At 35.8% G+C, this 21,043-nt stretch overlaps 1 protein-coding gene across 6 annotated transcripts in view; it reads left to right on the top strand.

Moving 5' to 3' along the window:
- The window catches only part of trio (trio Rho guanine nucleotide exchange factor), a 2,234,512-nt gene that overhangs the window by 2,166,149 nt on the left and 47,320 nt on the right, over positions 1–21,043 (top strand). For all 6 annotated transcript variants that reach the window (XM_069828117.1, XM_069828118.1, XM_069828113.1 and 3 more), the window contains 4 exons: positions 813–1,040; positions 3,240–3,434; positions 5,307–5,539; positions 9,467–9,911. In XM_069828117.1, the coding sequence (XP_069684218.1) occupies positions 813–1,040; positions 3,240–3,434; positions 5,307–5,539; positions 9,467–9,911 (1,101 nt within the window). The remainder of the gene's footprint in view (positions 1–812; positions 1,041–3,239; positions 3,435–5,306; positions 5,540–9,466; positions 9,912–21,043) is intronic.

A 21,043-nucleotide genomic window follows, 5' to 3' on the forward strand; every position in this document is an offset into this window, starting at 1 on the left:
CTTTATTTTATCAAGAAGAATGTTGGCACTCCTTCATATGTTAAAGCATAGGGGGACATATCAACGGACATATTCTGCAGTTGAGCCAAACAGAATATTAGCTTATTTATAAAAAAAAATAACACCTTCTGAACTTGACTACACTTTTGAAATATTCACAACATTAAACAATTTGTAATCATAATAATACGAACAAAACAGCTGATAAACACACCGGAAAAAGAGATGAACTATGGGTAATTTGACGGCCATACTAGTACATCTTTTTGGTTCCACTGTTTCAATCTTATGGCTCATGGTTGGTCTAAACATACCAAATAAAATAGGGTGTCAAATTTTTCTAGCTGATGTAACAGTTCAGTAGCCTCCACAGCTTCCTTCTTTTTATCGCTGCCAGACAGTTTTTTTAGGCCCAACCCAACACAATTAAATTGGCTCTAGAAGAAATTAACGCATTTTTGACTTCTTACCTTAATGCTATCGATTGTAACTATTGCTCTGGATCCATGGTTTAGTTTTAATGTTGAGTATTTTCCGTAAAAGACGCAAAAATTCGCATATTTTTTGGGTGGGCCTGGGCCCACCTGGTCCATCCGCTGGCTACGCCACTGGTTGATCTTCTCTCACATACTGCTCGTGTGGAGTAAAGAGTGCTCTTGCACGAAGAGCATGAGTTCGTCACCACTGCTCTAGACTTTGTTGGAATTGTAAGGGGATCATTAAAAGAATGAGATGACCATGTATTCTATTAGACGTGCATTAATGTATCACATTGTGCTCTTAGTATACAGATTAATATTGTGGTTCTACAGGAGCTGCGACAAAAACTGGGACATAAACTACAATTGTGTGACCTGCTGATCAAACCTGTCCAGAGGATCATGAAGTATCAGCTGCTCCTGCGTGACATCTATAAGTTCACTGAACGTGCCAATCTGCCCAGCGAGCTCGAGTCCCTTCGTCAAGCAATGCAGGTCATGCAGGTTGTGCCCAAGGCTGCCAATGATATGATGGATGTGGGCCGCTTGCAGGGTTTCGATGTGAGTACAGAGCCTAGACTTCTAACAAAGGACTTACTTGCTTACAAACGGCTTTTAAGGAACCCGGAGGTTCACTGCCGCCCTCACATAAGCCCGCCATCTGTCCCTATCCTGTGCAAGATTAATCAGTCTCTATCATCATATCCCACATCCCTCAAATCCATTTTAATATTATCCTCCCATCTACGTCTCGGCCTCCCCAAAGGTCTTATTCCATCCGGCCTTCCAACTAACACTCTATATGCATATCTGAATTCGCCCATACATGCTACATACCCTGCCCATCTCAAACGTCTGGATTTAATGTTCCTAATTATGTCAGGTGAAGAATACAATGCGTGCAGTTCTGCGTTGTGTAACTTTGAACCCTTAATCTCTGTTCCTCTCTCACAAAGTGAGAATCCATGTTTCACAACCCTATAGAACAACCGGTAATATAACTGTTTTATAATCTCTAACTTTCAGCTCTAGTATCAATATAAAGTTACTCTCAAAACCATACCAATATCCAGAATCATGCAAATATAAAATGACAGGTTAGATTTGGTTAGTTCAGGCTTTTTATGTGTCAATGGTTCACGGTGAACCTTCAAATACTGCAGCATTGAATACACTAACCTAAAAGAAATTCATCAATGTTAATTATTTTGATCATTGATTTATAAAAAAAAATGATAATATAGTCCGCGTTTTGTTCCGAAATTGAATTTGCAAGAGCAAGAATATCGTCTAAACATACCAAATAAAATATGGTGTCAAATTTTTCTATCTGATGTAACAATTCAGTAGCCTCCACAGCTTCCTTCTTTTTATCGCTGCCAGACAATTTTTTAGGCCCAACCCAACATAGTTAAATTGGCTCTTGAAGAAATGAACGCATTTTTGACTTCTTACCTTAATCCTATCGATTGTAACTATTCCTCTGGATCCATGAACCCAGAGGTTCAATGCCGCCCTCACATAAGCCCGCCATCTGTCCCTATCCTGAACAAGATTAATCCAGTCTCTATCATCATATCCCACCTCCCTCAAATCCATTTTAATATTATACTCCCATCTACGTCTCGGCCTCTGCAAAGGTCTTATTCCATCCGGCCTTCCAACTAACACTCTATATGCATATCTGAATTCGCCCATACATGCTACATGCCCTGCCCATCTCAAATGTCTGGATTTAATGTTCCTAATTATGTCAAGTGAAGAATACAATGTGTGCAGTTCTGCATTGTGTAACTTTTTCCATTCTCCTGTAACTTCATCCTCTTAGCCCCAGATATTTTCCTAAGAACCTTATTCTCAAATAACCTTAATCTCTGTTCCTCTCTCAAAGTGAGGTTCACGTTTCTCAACCATACAGAACCGGTAATATATCTGTTTTATAAATTCTAACTTTCAGCTTTACTGTCATTATAAAGTTACTTTCAAAACCATACCAATATCCAAAATCATGCAAATATAAAGTAAAGACGTAAGTAAGTAAGTTACCCTTATACTTTTGATGTAACTTTATGCCTATATTTGTACAGTTTGAAAGTAACTTTATGTAGATGCTCATAATGTTTCTGGAAATAACTTTATATTAGTACTGGTATGCCATGCTAGTATGATTTTGCAGCAATTCGTATGCTATTCATTGAAATTAACTTGGAGTATCTAATGGACAATGTAGGTAAAAAAGAAAGAATATTGGTTTGCGGTGAACATTCAAATACTGCAGCATTGAATACACTAACCTAAAAGAAAATTCATCAATGTTAATTGGATGGTACACGGGAAAAACGAACAATGTCACATTTCCATTAAGGGTGAGATAGTGATCTATTTCAGTATATTACTGCAACATTTATTGATGTTTCTACTTGAAATGAAGGAAATGATGAGTGTATCCGTGGTTTTAAATCTCCTTTACCTCTTTTGGTAAAAATAACACTAATGTTTGTAGTAATACAGTGAATTAGATAATGACATCACCCTTAACAGCATTGTGACATTGTTCGTTTTTCCCGTGTACCCTTCAATTATTTTGATCATTAATTTATAAAAAAATGATAATATAGTCTGCGTTTTGTAACGAAAAAGATATGTTGCAGTTGATCTGAATCCTAATTTTATTGCAAAATATTTAATGTTTAAGTATTGCTCTCCATCATCAGTTTGATGTGTGAACTTCGGTTAGTATTTTACATGCTTTCCTTTCAGGGTAAAATAACTGCACAAGGAAACTTGCTCCTTCACGGTCCACTTGTCTGCTGTGAGGAATCTGCCGCCTCTTTTAATTTCAAAGGGAAGGAATTGCAGGTTTTCCTATTCGAGCAGAATATCATCTTTAGTGAAGCTATTGGGAAAAAGACTCAATTTACCAACCCTGTCTATATTCACAAAGCTCATATTCAGGTTAGTATTGGAATCAAAGTGATTGAAGACAGTAATATTAACGAATTTAATACAGTAAAACTTCATTTTTACACCTTTTTCTGGGGCTCTGAAGAAAAAAATACGTACTGCGTGAGAAAAACGTATAACTGAAATGACATATTTTACTAATACAGTGGAATCCCGATAATTCGTGGTGATTAATGCACGAACTTCCGCAAAATATCGAAAATCGCGAATTAACCTCATACATTTTTATCATTACGTTAGATTGTTAGAATCTTAAAAAAAGTAAACACAAGTTCCATAAATATCTTAAGACACTTCAGTTTAACAAAAATAATCTGTCCTCTTCTTTTTTTTTCTTTCTTAGAGAATCGTTCTTCTTTTCTGATTTTAGATCGCAAACTTCTAATTAATTCTAATTTCACAAAACTTGTTCGGATTGACTTGATCTATTACCTCTGTAAATTATTGTAATAGATTCCCTTCCGTAGGGTGACCAGACGCCCTCTTTTATCCGGACACGTCCTCCTTTTTATGCACTTGTCCAGGATCCGGGCGGATTTAAAAAAAAAATCAAGAACTGCCCTCCTTTTCGTAACTTGTATGTCTAATATTTTGAAATTATCAGATTTGACGCTTTTTTCAAGTAACTTGTCTGTAGGTGGCAGCAGCATTGACGGAATATAGACTACTGTTTGTCAACAATCATAATAACTCTCTTTGCTACCCCTTGTTATGGTCGTCGTTCACAGGTAGACAGTAAATCGAAAGATCGAGGTGCGAATGTAAATCTAAATAGATATTTTCTGTCCTCTTTAATAATTATATTTCTCTTGACTTTCATATATAGCTAACTGTAAAATCATTATTATTGTTTTCATAATTATTTTGCAATAAAATAGATATTGACGTAATTTGAAGTATAATATAGGCCCAAGCCTAAATCTAAGTACCGGTACATATTTTCTGTTCTCTTTTTTCGAACAATGTTCTCCTTTTTGAAGCTTTGTGTCTTTTTTTTTTATCGATATGAATCTGGTCACTCTACACTTCCACCCTGTTTATGATTATCTTATTGCCATGTACTCAGTAATCAGAAATAATGATCAAGAAAAGAGTATACAGTAGAACCCCGATTATCCGTCTCCCTATTAACCGATTGGCGGATTATCCAACTGTCTTTTTCTCGCTTTTTTTTTTTTTCTTCTTTTTTGCTACAGAACATATGAAGTACTACTGTACGTTATATTAGTACATATTTTTTCTAGAGTGTAATTACAAATCTTTACACTTACACAGTATGGTCTAGTGTTCAAGTTGCCGTATTGTACAACTTAAAGACAAAATGTATTTCATAAGTGTCAAAAGAAAGCGTGTTTGTGCTAAGTGTCGAAAAATGTGCAAATACTTTAGTGGTTTGGGGAAAGAGAAAACTGGCTCGTCTTGCATCAGAATACGAAACTGATGTTACAACTGTGCTCGATTTAATAAGAATCAAGGATAAAATGTGTATAACGTATGTAAATCTATAATATGAGACCTCTACTATTCCAATCTTTCCGCTGATAGTTATTACAAGGAGTTTCCTTGCCCCTTAAAAACATGTCGTTGACAACCGAATTTAAATTAGTGAACTTCTGATTCACTATCTATCGTGTTGAAGACAATACCACGAAGGAAATTCCTAAAGTTCAATTATTTTTCATTTAATTTACGAAAATCTTTCATGGTACGGATTATCCGATGTTTTCGATTAACCGTTCATTCTATCCCTTTTGTTACCATGGATAATAGAGGTTCTACTGTAGGTATTTATATGATCGGATGTCTTAATTTTGTCTCGAATGTATTATTTATGTGTAATAATTGTTGGTGTTTCGTTTTTAGGCAAATAAAATGAGCCTGGATGAGCACGTAGATGATGGTGATCCATGTAAGTTTGTGATCCGTTCAACAGACCCACGGAAACCAAATCTTGGATTTGTATGTCAAACATCGTCCAAAGAAAACCGTGATGAGTGGGTGTCTACCATCAAGTCAATCCTGCAGAAACAGAAAGACTTCCTAAAGGCCATCCAGTCACCAATCGCTTATGTGAAAGGAGAGCTCACAAAAGAGTCGTAAGTATCCAGGCGATACGACACCGGTGGTGCTGGTGGTGCAGTTGGTGACAGTGACTGTGATGGTGATGGTGGTAGTCTGCAGGAACTGGAGATTGCTAAGTACAAACAGTGTTTCAGGCCTCACAGTGAGTGGCGATGACTTCGACTTACTGTAGAGTTTTCTTGTGGACTTCGGTCAGCTTGTGACCAACGAGGTTGAACTGACAGAGGGACGAGGGTTTCTTGGATCAAAGCTTTCACACTTCTCCATATAGGATGACCAACCACCTATTGACTTTTATCCTAAGCTATTTTTATCATGAAATTTCGTGGCGTACATTTTTGTGACCTGAAGCTCTATTTTTGTGATTTGTTTTGTCAAAAGTATAGCCTTCATTTCAGATACAATGCTATTATCCAAATTTGATTGTTTAGAATGAAAACGATAGTATAGTATGATGTGGAGGGATTGCCGAGGATGGTGCAAGACATAGCAAGTGCCATTGTGATAACGACAGTGCATTTCCAGAGACTTCTAGGTGTAGTCTGTAGAAAAGTCTGTGGTTCATTTTAAGCGGCTTGAATTTTGTATGTGATAAAACAGAGACACTTGTGAATTTTCCAAAACATGTGTGTAGACCTCAATTCCATCCTGTTATGTTTGTAAATGTTGTACGATAAAATTTTATTTTCTGTACATAGCCAGCTTGAACACGTAGAGATTTGGAAATATATGAAACTTTGGCTACGCTAAGCGATTTAGAAATGTGTGTAAAGAAAATTGCTTTTGTTTACCATGGACATTGTAAACCGCATTCACTTGCATCCCTTCCGACCGCAATCTCGCCATGTCCGATAAGTGTATGTAGTCATGCGTCGAAAGCTAAAGGGAAAAGTCCCTCGGCTGTACATGGTTTCAGTGGCAATCCTACTTTGTGTGTTACTTGTCAGGCTGTGAGGCAGGCCACTTCTTGGAAGACGATGCTCAAACAGTGCTGCCAACGCAAGGCAGAGCATAAGACTAAGACTGAGGAATCTGCCGCAATTGTTATTTTTGGACTGCCATCCTAGAGACACCCTAGCTGCCAACATAAGACAATAAGCACCTGGAACACTTTTAATGCACAAAAATCTTAAGATTTTTACTTCCACGTGGTACTTCTTCCACTGGAAAAAGCATGGGAACAAAATGAGTGGCATTTGTGTGTGAATGCAGGGTCCCGGAAACCCTTGTCCTGCTTCGAGAATGGTGGTAGGATGGCCTTGCAGGAAACTGATGTTGGGGGGGCTTAGGGAAACAGAACCCGGCCTCACCCATGAAAGATATAAAATTATCACGGGTATGAATCTCATTTTTACTTAAAGCTCTCTCTTAAAAGAACAAGTATAAGCATATTAATAATAATAATAATAATAAAATAATAATAATAATATCTTTTTTTTTAAATCCAGTCCATCAATACGAAAGAGCAAAAGAATAACATCAAAAAAGAAGAATGCTTGTAATATATGAAAAATACATTGTTTAATTGCTGCATTGCCAATAAGCCACCAACGAAAATTGTTTTGTTAAGATTCTCTACTCTTCACCAAACAAATTTGGGTGAGAGAGAAGTAAAAGCCAATAATTTGCTCCTTAAGACTTTTTTTTCCCAAATATCCCTTTACTTGGCATTAAAAAAGACAGTGAGAATATTATGATGTACATAAAAATGTATGTTTGTACATAATAAACACAAAGAATTTTCAATAGAATGAAAAACAATGGAGTAATAATAATATTTCCCCCCCTGATAAACAACATCCTTCATTCCAGGTATAGGGCACTCCTATTTTTCCTTTAAGTTAGGGGAGAGTTGGGTAGTAGCGGACATCGGGTAATATCGGACACAGAGTTTCTTTCATCTACCACCAAATAATAGTACCTGAATGACATGGTTACGTTTTTGTGATGTCGCATATAGAAATGTAACCATGTCATTCAGGTACTATCATCTGATCTGACTCCAAGGGGCTATATTTAATATAATTAAATATGTAAAAGGTATCCCCGTAACATGCCATGAAGGCACTTGGGGGGGCATGGAGGTAGAGCCCCATGCTTTCCATGACCTCGGTACTAAAATGAGGTGGTGTGGTCGGCACCACGCTCTGACCGCCTTTTACCCCCGGGAAAGACCCGGTACTCAATTTTATAGAAGGCTGAGTGAACCTTGGGGCCGTTCTGAAAGTTTGGCAACGAGAAAAAATCCTGTCACCACCTGGGATCGAACCCCGGACCTTCCAGTCCGTAGCCAGCTGCTCTACCAACTGAGCTACCCGGCCGCCAATTAAATATGTACCAAACCTATATGCACATAGAATTATTCCAATTCAGAAACAACTAAGTAAACTAAAAGAACTTCAAAAGGAAATAACATTTCAATGGATACCTAGTCATTGTGGTATATCTGGAAACGAGAAAGTCGATAATATTGCAAAACAGGCAACATATTTGCAACCAAGACCTCTTCAAGTGATATCTCTATCCAATGCTTTTGCTTCAGTAAAGTCTCATTTTACAAACCTATGGATCAACAATTGGCTCTCTTCTGACAAAGGAGAAATTTTACAGTCTGTACAAAAGAAACCAAATGACCTGGAAATGTACAAAAACTTGCCCAGACATGTTCAAACATTTTCAACAAGAGCCAGAACAGGTCACATTGTCACTCAATTGTACCTACACCGATTTCACATTTCTGATAATCCTACTTGTCTGTGGTGTAATAATCATGATGAAGATCTGGAACACATTCTTCTACACTGTCCATCCGCAAACCACAAAAGAAGTAAATTAAAATCATCAGTACCAGTTGCAGAAGAGACAGCCCTGCAATATATATTGACTACACCCCAACTCTGGCTACTAGCAACAGGCATCTACAGGGTGTTCCGAAACCATTCGTTCAAAATAATACAGGAGGTAGAGAACATCAAAACAGATATATTTTGTAATGGTATAGATGGTCCCTGAAGGCAATTTCTGATCTTAGGGATGATTTACACAGAAGGTAGTTTAGCATGCTAATTACATCAGTGGCATTCACAGGAACTGCTCTAATGCGCGACCATTAGCCTGTATGCACGCAGTACATTGTCGGACCATTGACTGTCGTGTCCGCTCAAAGATACCTGGCATGTCCGTAATGACATCAGCAGCGACAGTAATTCTAGCGACAAGGTCTTCTTCTGTTTCCACAACGGTTTCGTACACCAGCTGCTTCATATGCCCCCAGAGGAAGAAATCTAGACACGTGAGGTCAGGTGACCTGGGTGGCCAGGCCACGGGGCCACCTCGGCCGATCCATCGATTCCTTATCGAAATATATTTGTTTTCATGTTCTCTACCTTCTGTATTAATTTGAGCGAATAGTTTCGGAACACCCTGTATAATGAACACCGATCAAAATACCCCTCATTTCTCGTGAAAAACAACAACTGAATAGACTACAGTGGACTTTATGTTGTCAGCAAACAGCTGGATACATTAAGAAGATTGATTGATCTGGTGGTAGATGAAAGAAACACACTGTCCGATATTACCCGATGTCCGATACTACCCAACTCTCCCCTATGTTTACATATGATTCAGCACTGAGTAGATTTGGCATTGCGGTCCAGTAGGTAATATTGTAACATATTACTAGCATCCCAATCAAGTTCAAATGCATTTTGTACATAGTTTATTTCTTCTGCTCTTTTGATCCTTTATTTTTTGTTCTAATCACTCGTTTTTTTGTACACAATTTTTTTTTTTGCAATGTTGCTTTGTAATTTTGTCCGGCCTTGCTTCGTATCTCTGTTCTCACGGTAGTTGGGACTTGAGTTTTGTTGCATGTTCCTGCTTCAGTGTTTGTTTTTGATTTATTTTTTGTTTTTCTGATGCATTCATTTCTATCTCAGCTCGGCCCCTGAGTTCAGTTCAGTGTGGAACCCCTCCTCGCTCAGGAAGACCATGTCACAGCCAGCACCCCAGACAGAGCATGAATCACCAGCAGGCGGTGACAAGGTGAATGGGAGGTTGCACAAACATCTGCACAAAGCTAGCACCATCCCTTGCAATGCGACATCATCTACACTTCCCGATGCTATCCCTTCAAAACAACGCAACCATTGTGACAGATCCCCAGAGCCGAACGCTAGAATGCATAGCCCCACCAAAAACAAGTTGAATCTGTTTGAAGGCTTCAGGAACACATTGCGATCCAGGACCAAGAGCGATGTTCCGTTCTGTGGTGTGAGTGAGTGCGACTGGAACTGCAAGTCCAATCTGGCACTCTCTGGTCCCGGCGGCGAAGACAATAAGAATTCCATGAGGAGGTGGTCAGAATCTGGCTCGCCCCATCTGGTAAGAAGGCAACTTCAGCACATGAACAGACAAAAATATGGCCGAAACCGTCCGTCCTCTAAACTAACAAACCGACGAAGCTTTTACCCATGAGAGCTCATAACCATTTGCTTCCACTTTGCTGTATATTTCTTAACACTTCTGCATGTGACTAACATCTGCTTGTTGTGCATGTGATTTTGACGTTTCTGTAACACTTCCTCAATTTGACTGTTTGGGTGCTATCGTAGGTCAGATTAAAGTTGGTGCTGAATCTATAAGAAGTAGTTTTCCTACAGTAATTTTACCATACAGTTAGAATTAACACCGAATGTTAGATGCCATGGAGAATGCAGTGAACTCTGATGATTGATTAGTCTTAGTGGTTACATCATAGAAGTTGCTTGCGTGCCTGAAATTGGTTCAGTAAATGGGCTCGAATAAGCCTGTGGATTCAGTTTTACTATCAGCCTGTGAACCTGGTGCCATGGTCAGAAGATTTGACGACATTTCGCGGGGTGATGGTGCTTTTCTTCTCCTCATACAAAGCTGGTAAGATGCAAAATAACTATTTTACTTACTATTGTGTATTTAAAGTTTTGTTTCAACATTTAATTCCTGTGAATAGTCGTGTATCTGCGATTTTATGCAGGATCTCATATATTATGCAGCATTGTAATCTGTAAATTACATACAAGTTGATGCGGATCCTTAAACTATTCCGTGATATACTTTTTTTTTTTCAAATTCCCTTTCTAACTGGAGATTACAAAATTAATTTTAACTTTGTGTGACTAGCTAGCTTCAGTTTCTTAGATTTTAAACTGTGGAAATTATTTTTAGGTCTGAGGTGACCAAGTAGTGGCTCAGAGGAGTAAATGGTACTGAGCGTTGGACTGAGGTTAATGCATTTAAGAAGGTGGGAAATGTGTTCTGGAAATAATGAGTGAAGCATGTTCAGTTTTTGTTCTGCAATTAATATTAAATGATTGGATGGCTTTTTATTGAGAACTTTTCTCCTCTTTTTTTTTATTTACAGTAAAACCCCGATAAGACGATATTCAAGGGACTACGTGTAAACCGCGTATTAGGCGGGTATACTAATTTTGACTTATATACAGTATCCATTAACATTTTTCTTTATTGAAATACATTATTCATGAAAGGAAATACAGTATTACAGTGAAACTTCTCATTTACGGACATCGAAGGGACGTAACAATATGTCCGCATCTGGGAGGTGACCTTTATTGGGAGGGAGGTTCCCCAATCTAACAATATAAATATTTATAATATGCATTATGTATCCCTTCACGCATTATATTACTGTAGTTTAATTCTAAATACAGTCTACTGTACTGCAGTAAATTCTTTGCAACTTTGAACTACAGTAGATAAGACCGAAAAAGGAAAATACAGTACTGTGCCATGCAATTTTATATTTTATTTATTTATTTATATATTTACTTACTTACTTACTTACTTACTTACTTACTTATTTACTTATTTATTTATTTATTCTGATAGAGTTAAGGCCAAGGGGCCTTCTCTTCCACACTACCAGAAGTAAAAGACATATTGAAACAATGACAAAAATAGGAAAGTCATACTTAAATATAAAAATAATTTTCATGCACATTAACAAACTTACATGGGCTATAATGAGATATTAACTAAATATGATACATAATTAAGTTATTTACAATTCATATCCTAATTCTACTTTATGATAGGCCTAAATGGCAATTTATATACACACAGAATAACCTATAAAAATCGACTAACACTCACAAATCAATTTTATGTAAAAGTGAAAGGAAAGGAAATATAGTATTACAGTGAAACTTCTCATTTACTTCTCTGGGTCTCTGATTGAAGTGAAGAGAATAATCCTACTAACCCTATCGTGTGTCGAATACAAATTCACGATTGCGGAAACCTGCACCCATCAGACTGGTTAAATTTAATGATTTTGTTTATCAGGAATTTAGTTCTCAAAATAAATTTTCCATTTTTGTGACACATTAGATCTTGAAATCCAAGTTCTGTCCGTAATCAGTAGATAAAGCAAGCTTTAGGACTGTGAAACAGCTGTCCGTGTCCGTGTCCGAGAGTGTCCGTAATCCTAATGAATCAGAGAGTTGTTTCTGATTAAGAGTACAGTGAAACCTGCCTTTGCGGTCACTTCATTTAAACGGCCACCTGGCCAAAAGGCTAATTTTCTCTGGAACCAATTGGATTTTCCATAAGATCAATACAAATTCCCTCTTTATTTAGCGGCCACCTCATGCGCCAGCCAGCAGCCGGGGTCAATTTGGATTGGAACCTGACTATAACGGTCACTGTTCGACAAAAAATCTTTTCACGGATACTGTCTGACCTATTTTTTCGATGGTTAGAGGACAGGAAGCAATAGCTAAGTGTACAACAGTACACCATCCATATCTATGGGGATAGTTGGTTACTGTTTTATGACTCTTTTGTCACTTTCCACTCCGACCCTGCACAGCTATAAATTCTTACTCGTTTTTAAAGGATTGAAACACGGACTTTTTCTATTGAAAATGTCACAGTATGTTTTAGGTAGTTAACCATTCGAATTTTGTTTTAATTTTTTTCTCCTCTTTCTATCTTTCTCTATATGGACCAGCTTTTACGAATTTTTCTTCTTTTCATTCATTTGATCCAGAGGAACTGTGAAGTTAGTTTGAGAGAGAAATCATGTCTAACAATAAATTTAGAGTGGTGTTAAGTTTAGAGGTGAGATGAAAAATGATTGAAGGAAGTGAGAAGGGAACATCTGCGAGAAAAATTGCGAAATATTCAAATGTGGAAGGACACAAATAAACGGTATAATTAAGAATAAAGATGAAATATTAAAAGAATGGGAGGAAGAGAGAATCTGTGTTTAGTAATGTGACTGATATCGTTTACGAATGGTTCAAGTGTGCGAGGGCGAAGAAATTGGCAATAAGTGGGCTTATGATTCAAGAGAAAGCTCTTGAAATTCCCAAATAACTCAATGTAAGAAATTTTGTTGCTAGTAATGGGTGGTTAGAGTGCTTTAGAAAACGGCATAACATTGCATTTCGTTCTGTCTCTGGTGAAGGAGGTGACATAGCATCCAGTGTTATTGAAGAATGGAAAAAATAGACTGCCTTCAATTCTTGCGGAATATGAACTCAGAGACATTTACAATGTTGACGAAACAGGTTTTTCTTCAGGGCCCTCCCTAACAAAACTTAAGTTTTAAGAAAAAAACGAGTATAAAGGGGGGAAGTTGGCAAAAGACAGAATAACCCTGCTCTTTTGTTTTATTGCTGCAGGAGAAAAAGAACCACTCTTAATGATAGGGAAATCATTAAAACCGAGATGTTTGAAAAATATTGACATGGCTTATTGGAGCTGAAGTGGACTGCCAACAATAAAGCTTGGATGACATCATCATTGTTTGAGAATTAGCTATGCGATTTCAATTCCTAGATTAAACGACAAAATCGCAATGTGATCAGTGAAATTGTGTTTCTTCCCCCAAATACGACATCACACCTCCAGTCCCTTGATCAAGGTATTATTCAGTCATTTAAACTGAGGTACAGCAAGCGAGTTTTGAAAAGGCTACTTGCAATAATGGAAGAGGCTGACATTAATATGCATGATTGTTGTACGCGCACAGTCCTAAAAAGTCAGTGAAATTCAGTATTTTCATGCTGATTCATAAAAAAACCGCAACCTTAATCTAGCGGCCACCTGATAAAACGGCCATTTTACAAGGTAATTTCAGATGGCCGCTTTAGACAGGTTTCACTGTACTGTTTTTATCATACTTTCGTAAGATTTCCAATTTTTCCGACACAGCGCTTTCCGTTTAACACTCTTTTTTAATCACACTCACAGACACTTCAGTACACTAAAGGACAACAAACTGACCAGCAAACATTTCCAGAATTTTATTACGACCGAGTGAGGAATGTTGTTTGAGAGAGAGGGTTAGCAAGAGGGTGGGGTATTGTAACTGTATGTAGGCTTTAAGCGTGCAGGTAAAGAGTCGAATAAGAGACGTAACAAAGAGGGTGGGGTATTATACAGGATAAAGTGCGTAGGTAAAGGGTCGAATATCAGTACTTTTCAGGTTAATGGCACCAATGATTTCAATGACCAAAATATTTCATTGCTGTTACAACACATTGCTGAATATTACGTCGAAAATATTCCACAAAAATAGTGTATTATGCGGGACTTAAGTGCAACAAATGGAGTATTTTATAAAGGCATTATATATGAAATATGCAGGGACCGGACAAAAAAGCGTATTACACGGAATAGCGTAATAAGCGGGCGTGTATTATCGAGGTTTTACTGTGTTTGATTTTATACCCTAGTAATGAACAGTTTATCCCCCATACTCCTGAATAACTACGTAAAAACAAATATTGCTGTACCGATAATGTGTGTGGAAAATGATTTAAAGAAACTTTACGTACACACACTCACTGATATCTGCAATGATACTAGTGATAGAGGATTCTATTATTCAGCATTTGCTTCACAAATTGAGTGTTGTAGACTCCTATTTCCCTACAAATAAATTTCACCTAAATAAAACCTCCAACTTTTTTCATAGCAGTAGATTAGTCTGACCTATTGGGAGAATACCTACTTTCTAATGTCGAATTAAAAAAATTAATTGTAGGTAACTTAATTTTGCTGTCATCCACCACTCATCATGTTATTTGATACTGAATTACTTTAGCAAGTTCGAAACATAGTTACAACAATGAAACGTTATTAATTAATCAAATGCTCAGAATATTGGATTTTCGCCATTTGAGGAACTTGGTATCAAAGTTAGACAACTCCACTTTTGCTTTTTTTACAGGAGAGGCAAAAAACTATATGCTTGGAAACCAATGTCACCGTTATACGTACATTTTTTTTTTTAATTCTCATGGGTCATAGAAACATTTTTTCAGTCTCAAAATGTGACCGAAATTAATATTCAGGTCGCAATTTAATTTTAAAAAGTGGAGTTGTCCATCTCTGAAACTAAATTATGGAGTTGTCTGTTTTTGAAACCAAACGAAGCCATATTTAAAGTGGAATTATCTATTTTTGAATCTAAGTCTCTTGTAACTTGATTTCAAAGCAAATTTACATAAAATAGTACTTATTCATCCACAAACCGATTATATAAACAATCAGCCATGTTGGATTCGCGATGCGTGATGGGAAAAGGTGGTACGAATGTGGGCTTCTCATTGGCTACTGAAGGAATTGTCATAATTTGAAACCAGGCCACAGTGGAGTTGTCTACATTTTGATTCTAAAGCGCACAATTAAGTGCTATTTTCGCTCTGTTCTGTCCGTTTTTGAACCTAAACAGTTTCAGAATCATATTCAGCATACAAAATTCTATGAGAAACAATCGATATCTTGAAATCGCAAAAAATGGAGTTATCTAACTTTGATACTATGCTCCTCATTTGTTCTCTAATATGCCGATAAATGTCTGTGATGTTATTAAGACTTCTCTCTGAAATGTTGGTAGCTTTGCAGTTTAGTATATGCTGCAAACTCATAGTTGAATCCTGTTCTCTGGTGATCTATAAATTCCAATTCTGACGAGATGCGCTGCCAAACAGTCATGTCCAGTTGCTAGTCTGAAGATAGCTACTGCTATGCTTCTTGGAGATTTAGAAATCAAATGTTTGTTATTTAATATTGTTCGTTTATATTTTTTCTTTATTAATAATTTGGTGAATAATACGAAATGCCAAAATGAAATTTTCTTGGTTTGTGATCCCTTTCTTTGACAAGACATATGAATTTTCATTTGCTTCTAATCTACAATGAGAAAGTTTCCATTGTAAAGCAACTATTCTTATGTATATTTGGAACGCTATCTATAAATGAATTAATTTTATCAAATAAATATAGATAAAAGTAAAATAAACGAGATAAGCTACTGTGTGACTTAAGTCACAGTAATTGGTTCCACGTAAAATATGACATTTCAAAATGTATTAACAATTCTAGAAGACTAAAGGCCCGCTACCACTTAGCAAAATCGAACCGAATTGAATCAAAACGAAAAATCTGCTGCCACTCACATTTAGTGGAATCAAACCGAACAGTAGTTTTGTGTTTTGGGTTTTATCATATAAAAGCAAAATTATTCTGCACAAGATTTATTAATTTTTCTTCGTTCATATTACATTGTGATTTTTGTATATGTACTATTTCAGCAATAACTTTCAATAATAAACAAATTAAGCCGCCAAGAATGGATGTGATTCATTTGTTTTTTTCACGAAGGCTCCACGAGAACTTGCGATCATACCCGAAACAAGAAATTCTATTCCAGCAGTGGAATAAATATTCTAACTCTTGAATTCTGTTCTGTTCGATTTGCTTCAATTCGACGCACCGCTTTCTGCTATCTTCCATTTAAATACATTGTGAAGAGAAATTCTGTTCGATTCGATTCCGCCAAGTGGGAGCGGGCCTTAAGAAATGTTTCGTATAGTGGTCCCATCCTGGATTTCTCGGAATTTTTCATTATAAGAACATTCATGCATGTTTTGTAAGCATTGAGCATTACCCAGGGTGCACCTTGTGGAGGTAGTTTACATTACACTCCATCTGTGATCCTACTGAGCAATCTCCAGTGAAAGCTGCATTGTTTCTAAATACTAGAAGGCTCGATTACTAATGGGTTCATCACTAAAATTCATTTTGGCTCAAATAGTATTGTTTCTTACTGTGATCCACCTGACCGGAGTTTATTTCTAGAGAGGGTGGGAAATGGAGAATTCTCTTTCACAAGAACCTGACGTGTAACCCTGTCTCTCATGTTTTGGATTTGTTTTGTGTTGTATTAAGATGTAGCCTTGTGCCGTGCTGACTACATAAAAAAGGAATCCCACATCTTGTGAATGTCTTTGTGCTGATTCAGCATTCTCACAAAATTGGGGGTGGAAAGGACTAAAGATTTCAATTTTTCGAAATAAAAATACATGTTTTGGATTTGTTTTGTGTTGTATTAAGATGTAGCCTTGTGCCGTGCTGACTACATAAAAAAGGAATCCCACATCTTGTGAATGTCTTTGTGCTGATTCAGCATTCTCACAAAATTGAGGGTGGAAAGGACTAAAGATTTCAATTTTTCGAAATAAAAATACTTCCATCTGATTTTATTTCTAATGACAGTACATATAACTATTATTCAAGTGTAAAAAATACCATTCGATATTCACTAGACCTTTTTACTTTCATATATGTTTCATTAACAGTTTTCTGCAGTTATGGAGTTTTTATATTCACAAAAGTGAACGCGATTTTTAATGGTGCATACTGATGTCTTACAATCCTTCTCGTCTACTTTCTGAATTGTACCTATATCACAATCGCTGCATACGTAATTTTCGTTCGGTTCTCTGTTGAGATTAAATAAACACTTTCATCTCCTTTGGACTACCATAAAAAAAAATTTAACTTTACACCCACTTGCTGGAATTTTAAATTTCTTAGTAACTACTAAGTTTAGAATGGACTTAAAAAACAAAACATTAGTCACAAGAAAGTGCACAGAAAATCACAAGACTATTTAAATTATCTTGGCATCAGATAGATTTAAGGGGTTAGGTACAGCTTACAGCAGTAAAATTTTTGGAAATATTAAACATTTTTTCCTCCATTATTGTATCTTGTACAATAATGAAAATTGGTATGTGTAAAACACAGTCCTTCTGCTATATAAAAAAATATTTTTCGATTAAAAAAAAAGTTTTTTTTTTTTTTTTTTTTTTCAAAATTAAAGATGGTGGCAATTTACTGTGCAATGATGAAGCATTATAACTCATAAACTTGTTAAATTTTTCATGTTTTCTCTCTTTTATTTTATTGCTAAAACTCATGTTTACAATATCATGCTCTTTCAACTATATTCCGTAATAAATACTTTTTTTTTATTTTGTGTTAGAAGAAAATATTGATGTTTGACCATTTTTTAAATGAATTTATTTTTTTATCAGACAATCTATCAAAGGTAGAGAAGTGATCTTGCATCATATTGTAGATATGACATGTATAAATACACACAAAAAATTTCATCATATAATGTTGGATAGTTTTTTAGTTATGTGGGAAACGCACAATGGACTGAATTTAAAATAAATAAATAAATAAATAAAATAAATCGCAAAAATATTTTTTTCATGTAGCAGGACAGTGTTTTACACTTACGAATTTTAATTATTGTACAAGATATAGTAATGGAGGAAAAAAATGTTGAATATTTCCAAAATTTTGCTGTTACAAGCTGTACCTAGCCCCTTAAGTCCATAAAAATTCATAATATCGATTATTCATTTCTTTCGATTAACTGTTTAATATATTCTGTCTATTAAAACGGATAATAGAGGTTATACTGTAATAGAAGTCACATTGATTGTAAGGTTTGTAACTGTTATGGTAAATTTTATTAGACCTTCTTCAGGGTATAATATTGTGGACATACGGATAATATGTTTCGAACAATTTTATTACATTTAAGTAATATAAAAATAAAATAAAAATTCGGTTTAGAGCATAAGCTACAGATCCTTTTCAAATCACACATTGGAAACCATTGTCTTGTACCGTACTGTATTGAAAACGAGGTTCTTAAATATTTTGGAAATCAGGTAGTTTTTTAACACAAAAATTCAAATAATTTGCAAGTTTCGTTGCATGGTGTGTGGAATCTTGACTAAACTGAAAATAATCCTAGAATATATATGGAATGTCCCTTTCCCACTTCTTTTTCTCCCATTCATCCATATATTTTCACTCTCTCTTTCTTTCTCCTATTCTTGGTTTTTATTGAGAATTAAGTTTATCAGTCTTGAATTATGCTGCTGTTTATTTACAAAAACTAATATCATTAACAATTTCGTTTGTGCACTGCGATGAAGTTTTTGCACTTAATGGATGATGTTACTTTAGTTTATTCAAAGTCTAGTTTTATTGAATTTTGTTTTTAAGTAAAAGATTTCTCGTATTTTATACCGTTAAAATAATATCAAGGAAAGTTGTTAAATAATTTTGTTGTGTGTTACTATTGTATTTTATCTTGAAATTTGCATACGGAGGTAAGAACAAATATGATATATAATTGCCAGCTTTAACAAGTAATTCATTTTGCAGAATTTTATCCTCATTGACAAAGCACTCTTAAATAGGTATATTAACATTTCTATGTTATTCAACATTAAAAATATAGGTAAATGAGGACATTGGTTATTTCATATTCCAAAGTGGGTAAAGATGTCGAAGATTGAAAAATTATATTAAATAAAGTATAATATTTATTGGTGGCGTCTTCGTTACGTAATTTAGTAAAATTAAATATATACCAGTGACGTTTACTCAAATGAACCTAGTGAAGCACCACTTCACTCTTGAATTTACAAATCACGTTTTGTTATAATTATATTTTCACATAAGATTTGATAACTTTCAATATGAATGTTAAATTTGGACTTCCTATTTCTAACCAAGTCTCCAGATTCTTTTCTGGCTTTGTTCCTTTGCCATTGACTGCCACCACCAGAGAGTCTTCAGCCAGAGGCTTTAAGGGTTATCTCAACCCTGTTCACGTTGTGTCTTATTCTGAGTGAATCTCTGTAAGAAGGAGATGCACGTTTACACCCTATGCTATTTGTTTATGAAATACGTGTTTCGAGGCTAGGGGTGAATCTCTAAGCCAGATATATTTTTAGTGCAGTCAAACCGTCTGTAGTCTCGAAAAATATGTGATTGTAAACTGAAAGATATTGAAAGAAATGTATGGGTTAAATCATAGTAAGACAATTAAGTTATTTAGTTTCTTTAGGTTAATTAGTTCATTTATGATAGTACATTAATATAATCTTCTTCTTACGATGTTTGGTGACGTATACACGTCCGTTGATGTGACATATTAATGAATTTAAATACTATTATAGTCATAATCATGCCATGGTATGAAAGAAAAATTTCACAACCTCGAGCGGGAATCGAACCTGCGACTTCCTGTTCTCCGGTCAGGCACTCTACCACTGAGATATCGAGTTCGTCTCACGCCAAAGGCTTGGAATTATCCTTTCATACTGGCGACTCTGTTATAGAGTACTGTCCATAAAGAGCGCCTGACCAGAGAACAGGAAGTCACAGGTTCGATTCCCGCTCGAGGTTGTGAAATTTTTCTTTCATACCATGGCATGATTGTGACTATAATAGTATTTAAATTCTTAAATTCATACATTAATAAATTTTAGCTAAGTTATACCCATATTATTATTGGCAAAAGATAATTTTAACGACGAATAAATCCAGTTATTGATATTAACACCATTCTCATGGTGGACTAAAAATGACAAAACTGATGTAATTATTGTTAACAGGAGGATCAGGACTTAATCTTAACATGTCAATGCAAAAAGTAGAAAAGAAAGTAATTGATTAACTAGCGGACTTACTCGTTTTAATTATGTAAATTTGTGCAGCTTACAGCTGTTTCGGTGCTTATCACACCATCCTCAGAGCCTACTAGATCTCGGCGTCATCTCGAACTTCTCTGCCTGTTATATGGGTGCATTTGATTGTTGAAAGGTTTTGAATAGTAGAGTCAAATAGTGTGTGTGTACTGAAATTGATCTGTGTGTTGAGAATTTGATCGCACAGCATTGCTTGGTTTTCCCACTATAGAGAACAGTGTATTGCCCACCCGCCTGCCAGACCAAGGTTGCGTCTTAAGTTGCAGGCACTGTATATTTATTTCATTAATGTTGACTCTTCATAATTCATAAATATTTCCCCTCTAGCCTACATTGCTGTACTTTGTTGGTTTCTTACTCTGTCAGGTATTGTCATAATTTTTGTTTTCATTGTTCTGAAGCTATTTAAAATTTCAAACAAAATTCCATTTTTAACCAGAGACTAGAATACTGTTAGATTTGGGCTTTTACAGTGATTACAAAGAAAAAATTGATTTCAAAATGCCATTTTTTTACTCTTCCCCCCTTAAAAAAATAGAATCATAGGACTTTAAATTAAGACTAGATGGGAATCACTTCACTCGTGTATCCTTACTTATATCATATAAACGATAGGACTACATTTTTAATGAATGA

This window comes from Periplaneta americana, chromosome 6 (genome assembly GCF_040183065.1).
Source record: "Periplaneta americana isolate PAMFEO1 chromosome 6, P.americana_PAMFEO1_priV1, whole genome shotgun sequence".
NCBI lineage: Eukaryota > Metazoa > Arthropoda > Insecta > Blattodea > Blattidae > Periplaneta > Periplaneta americana.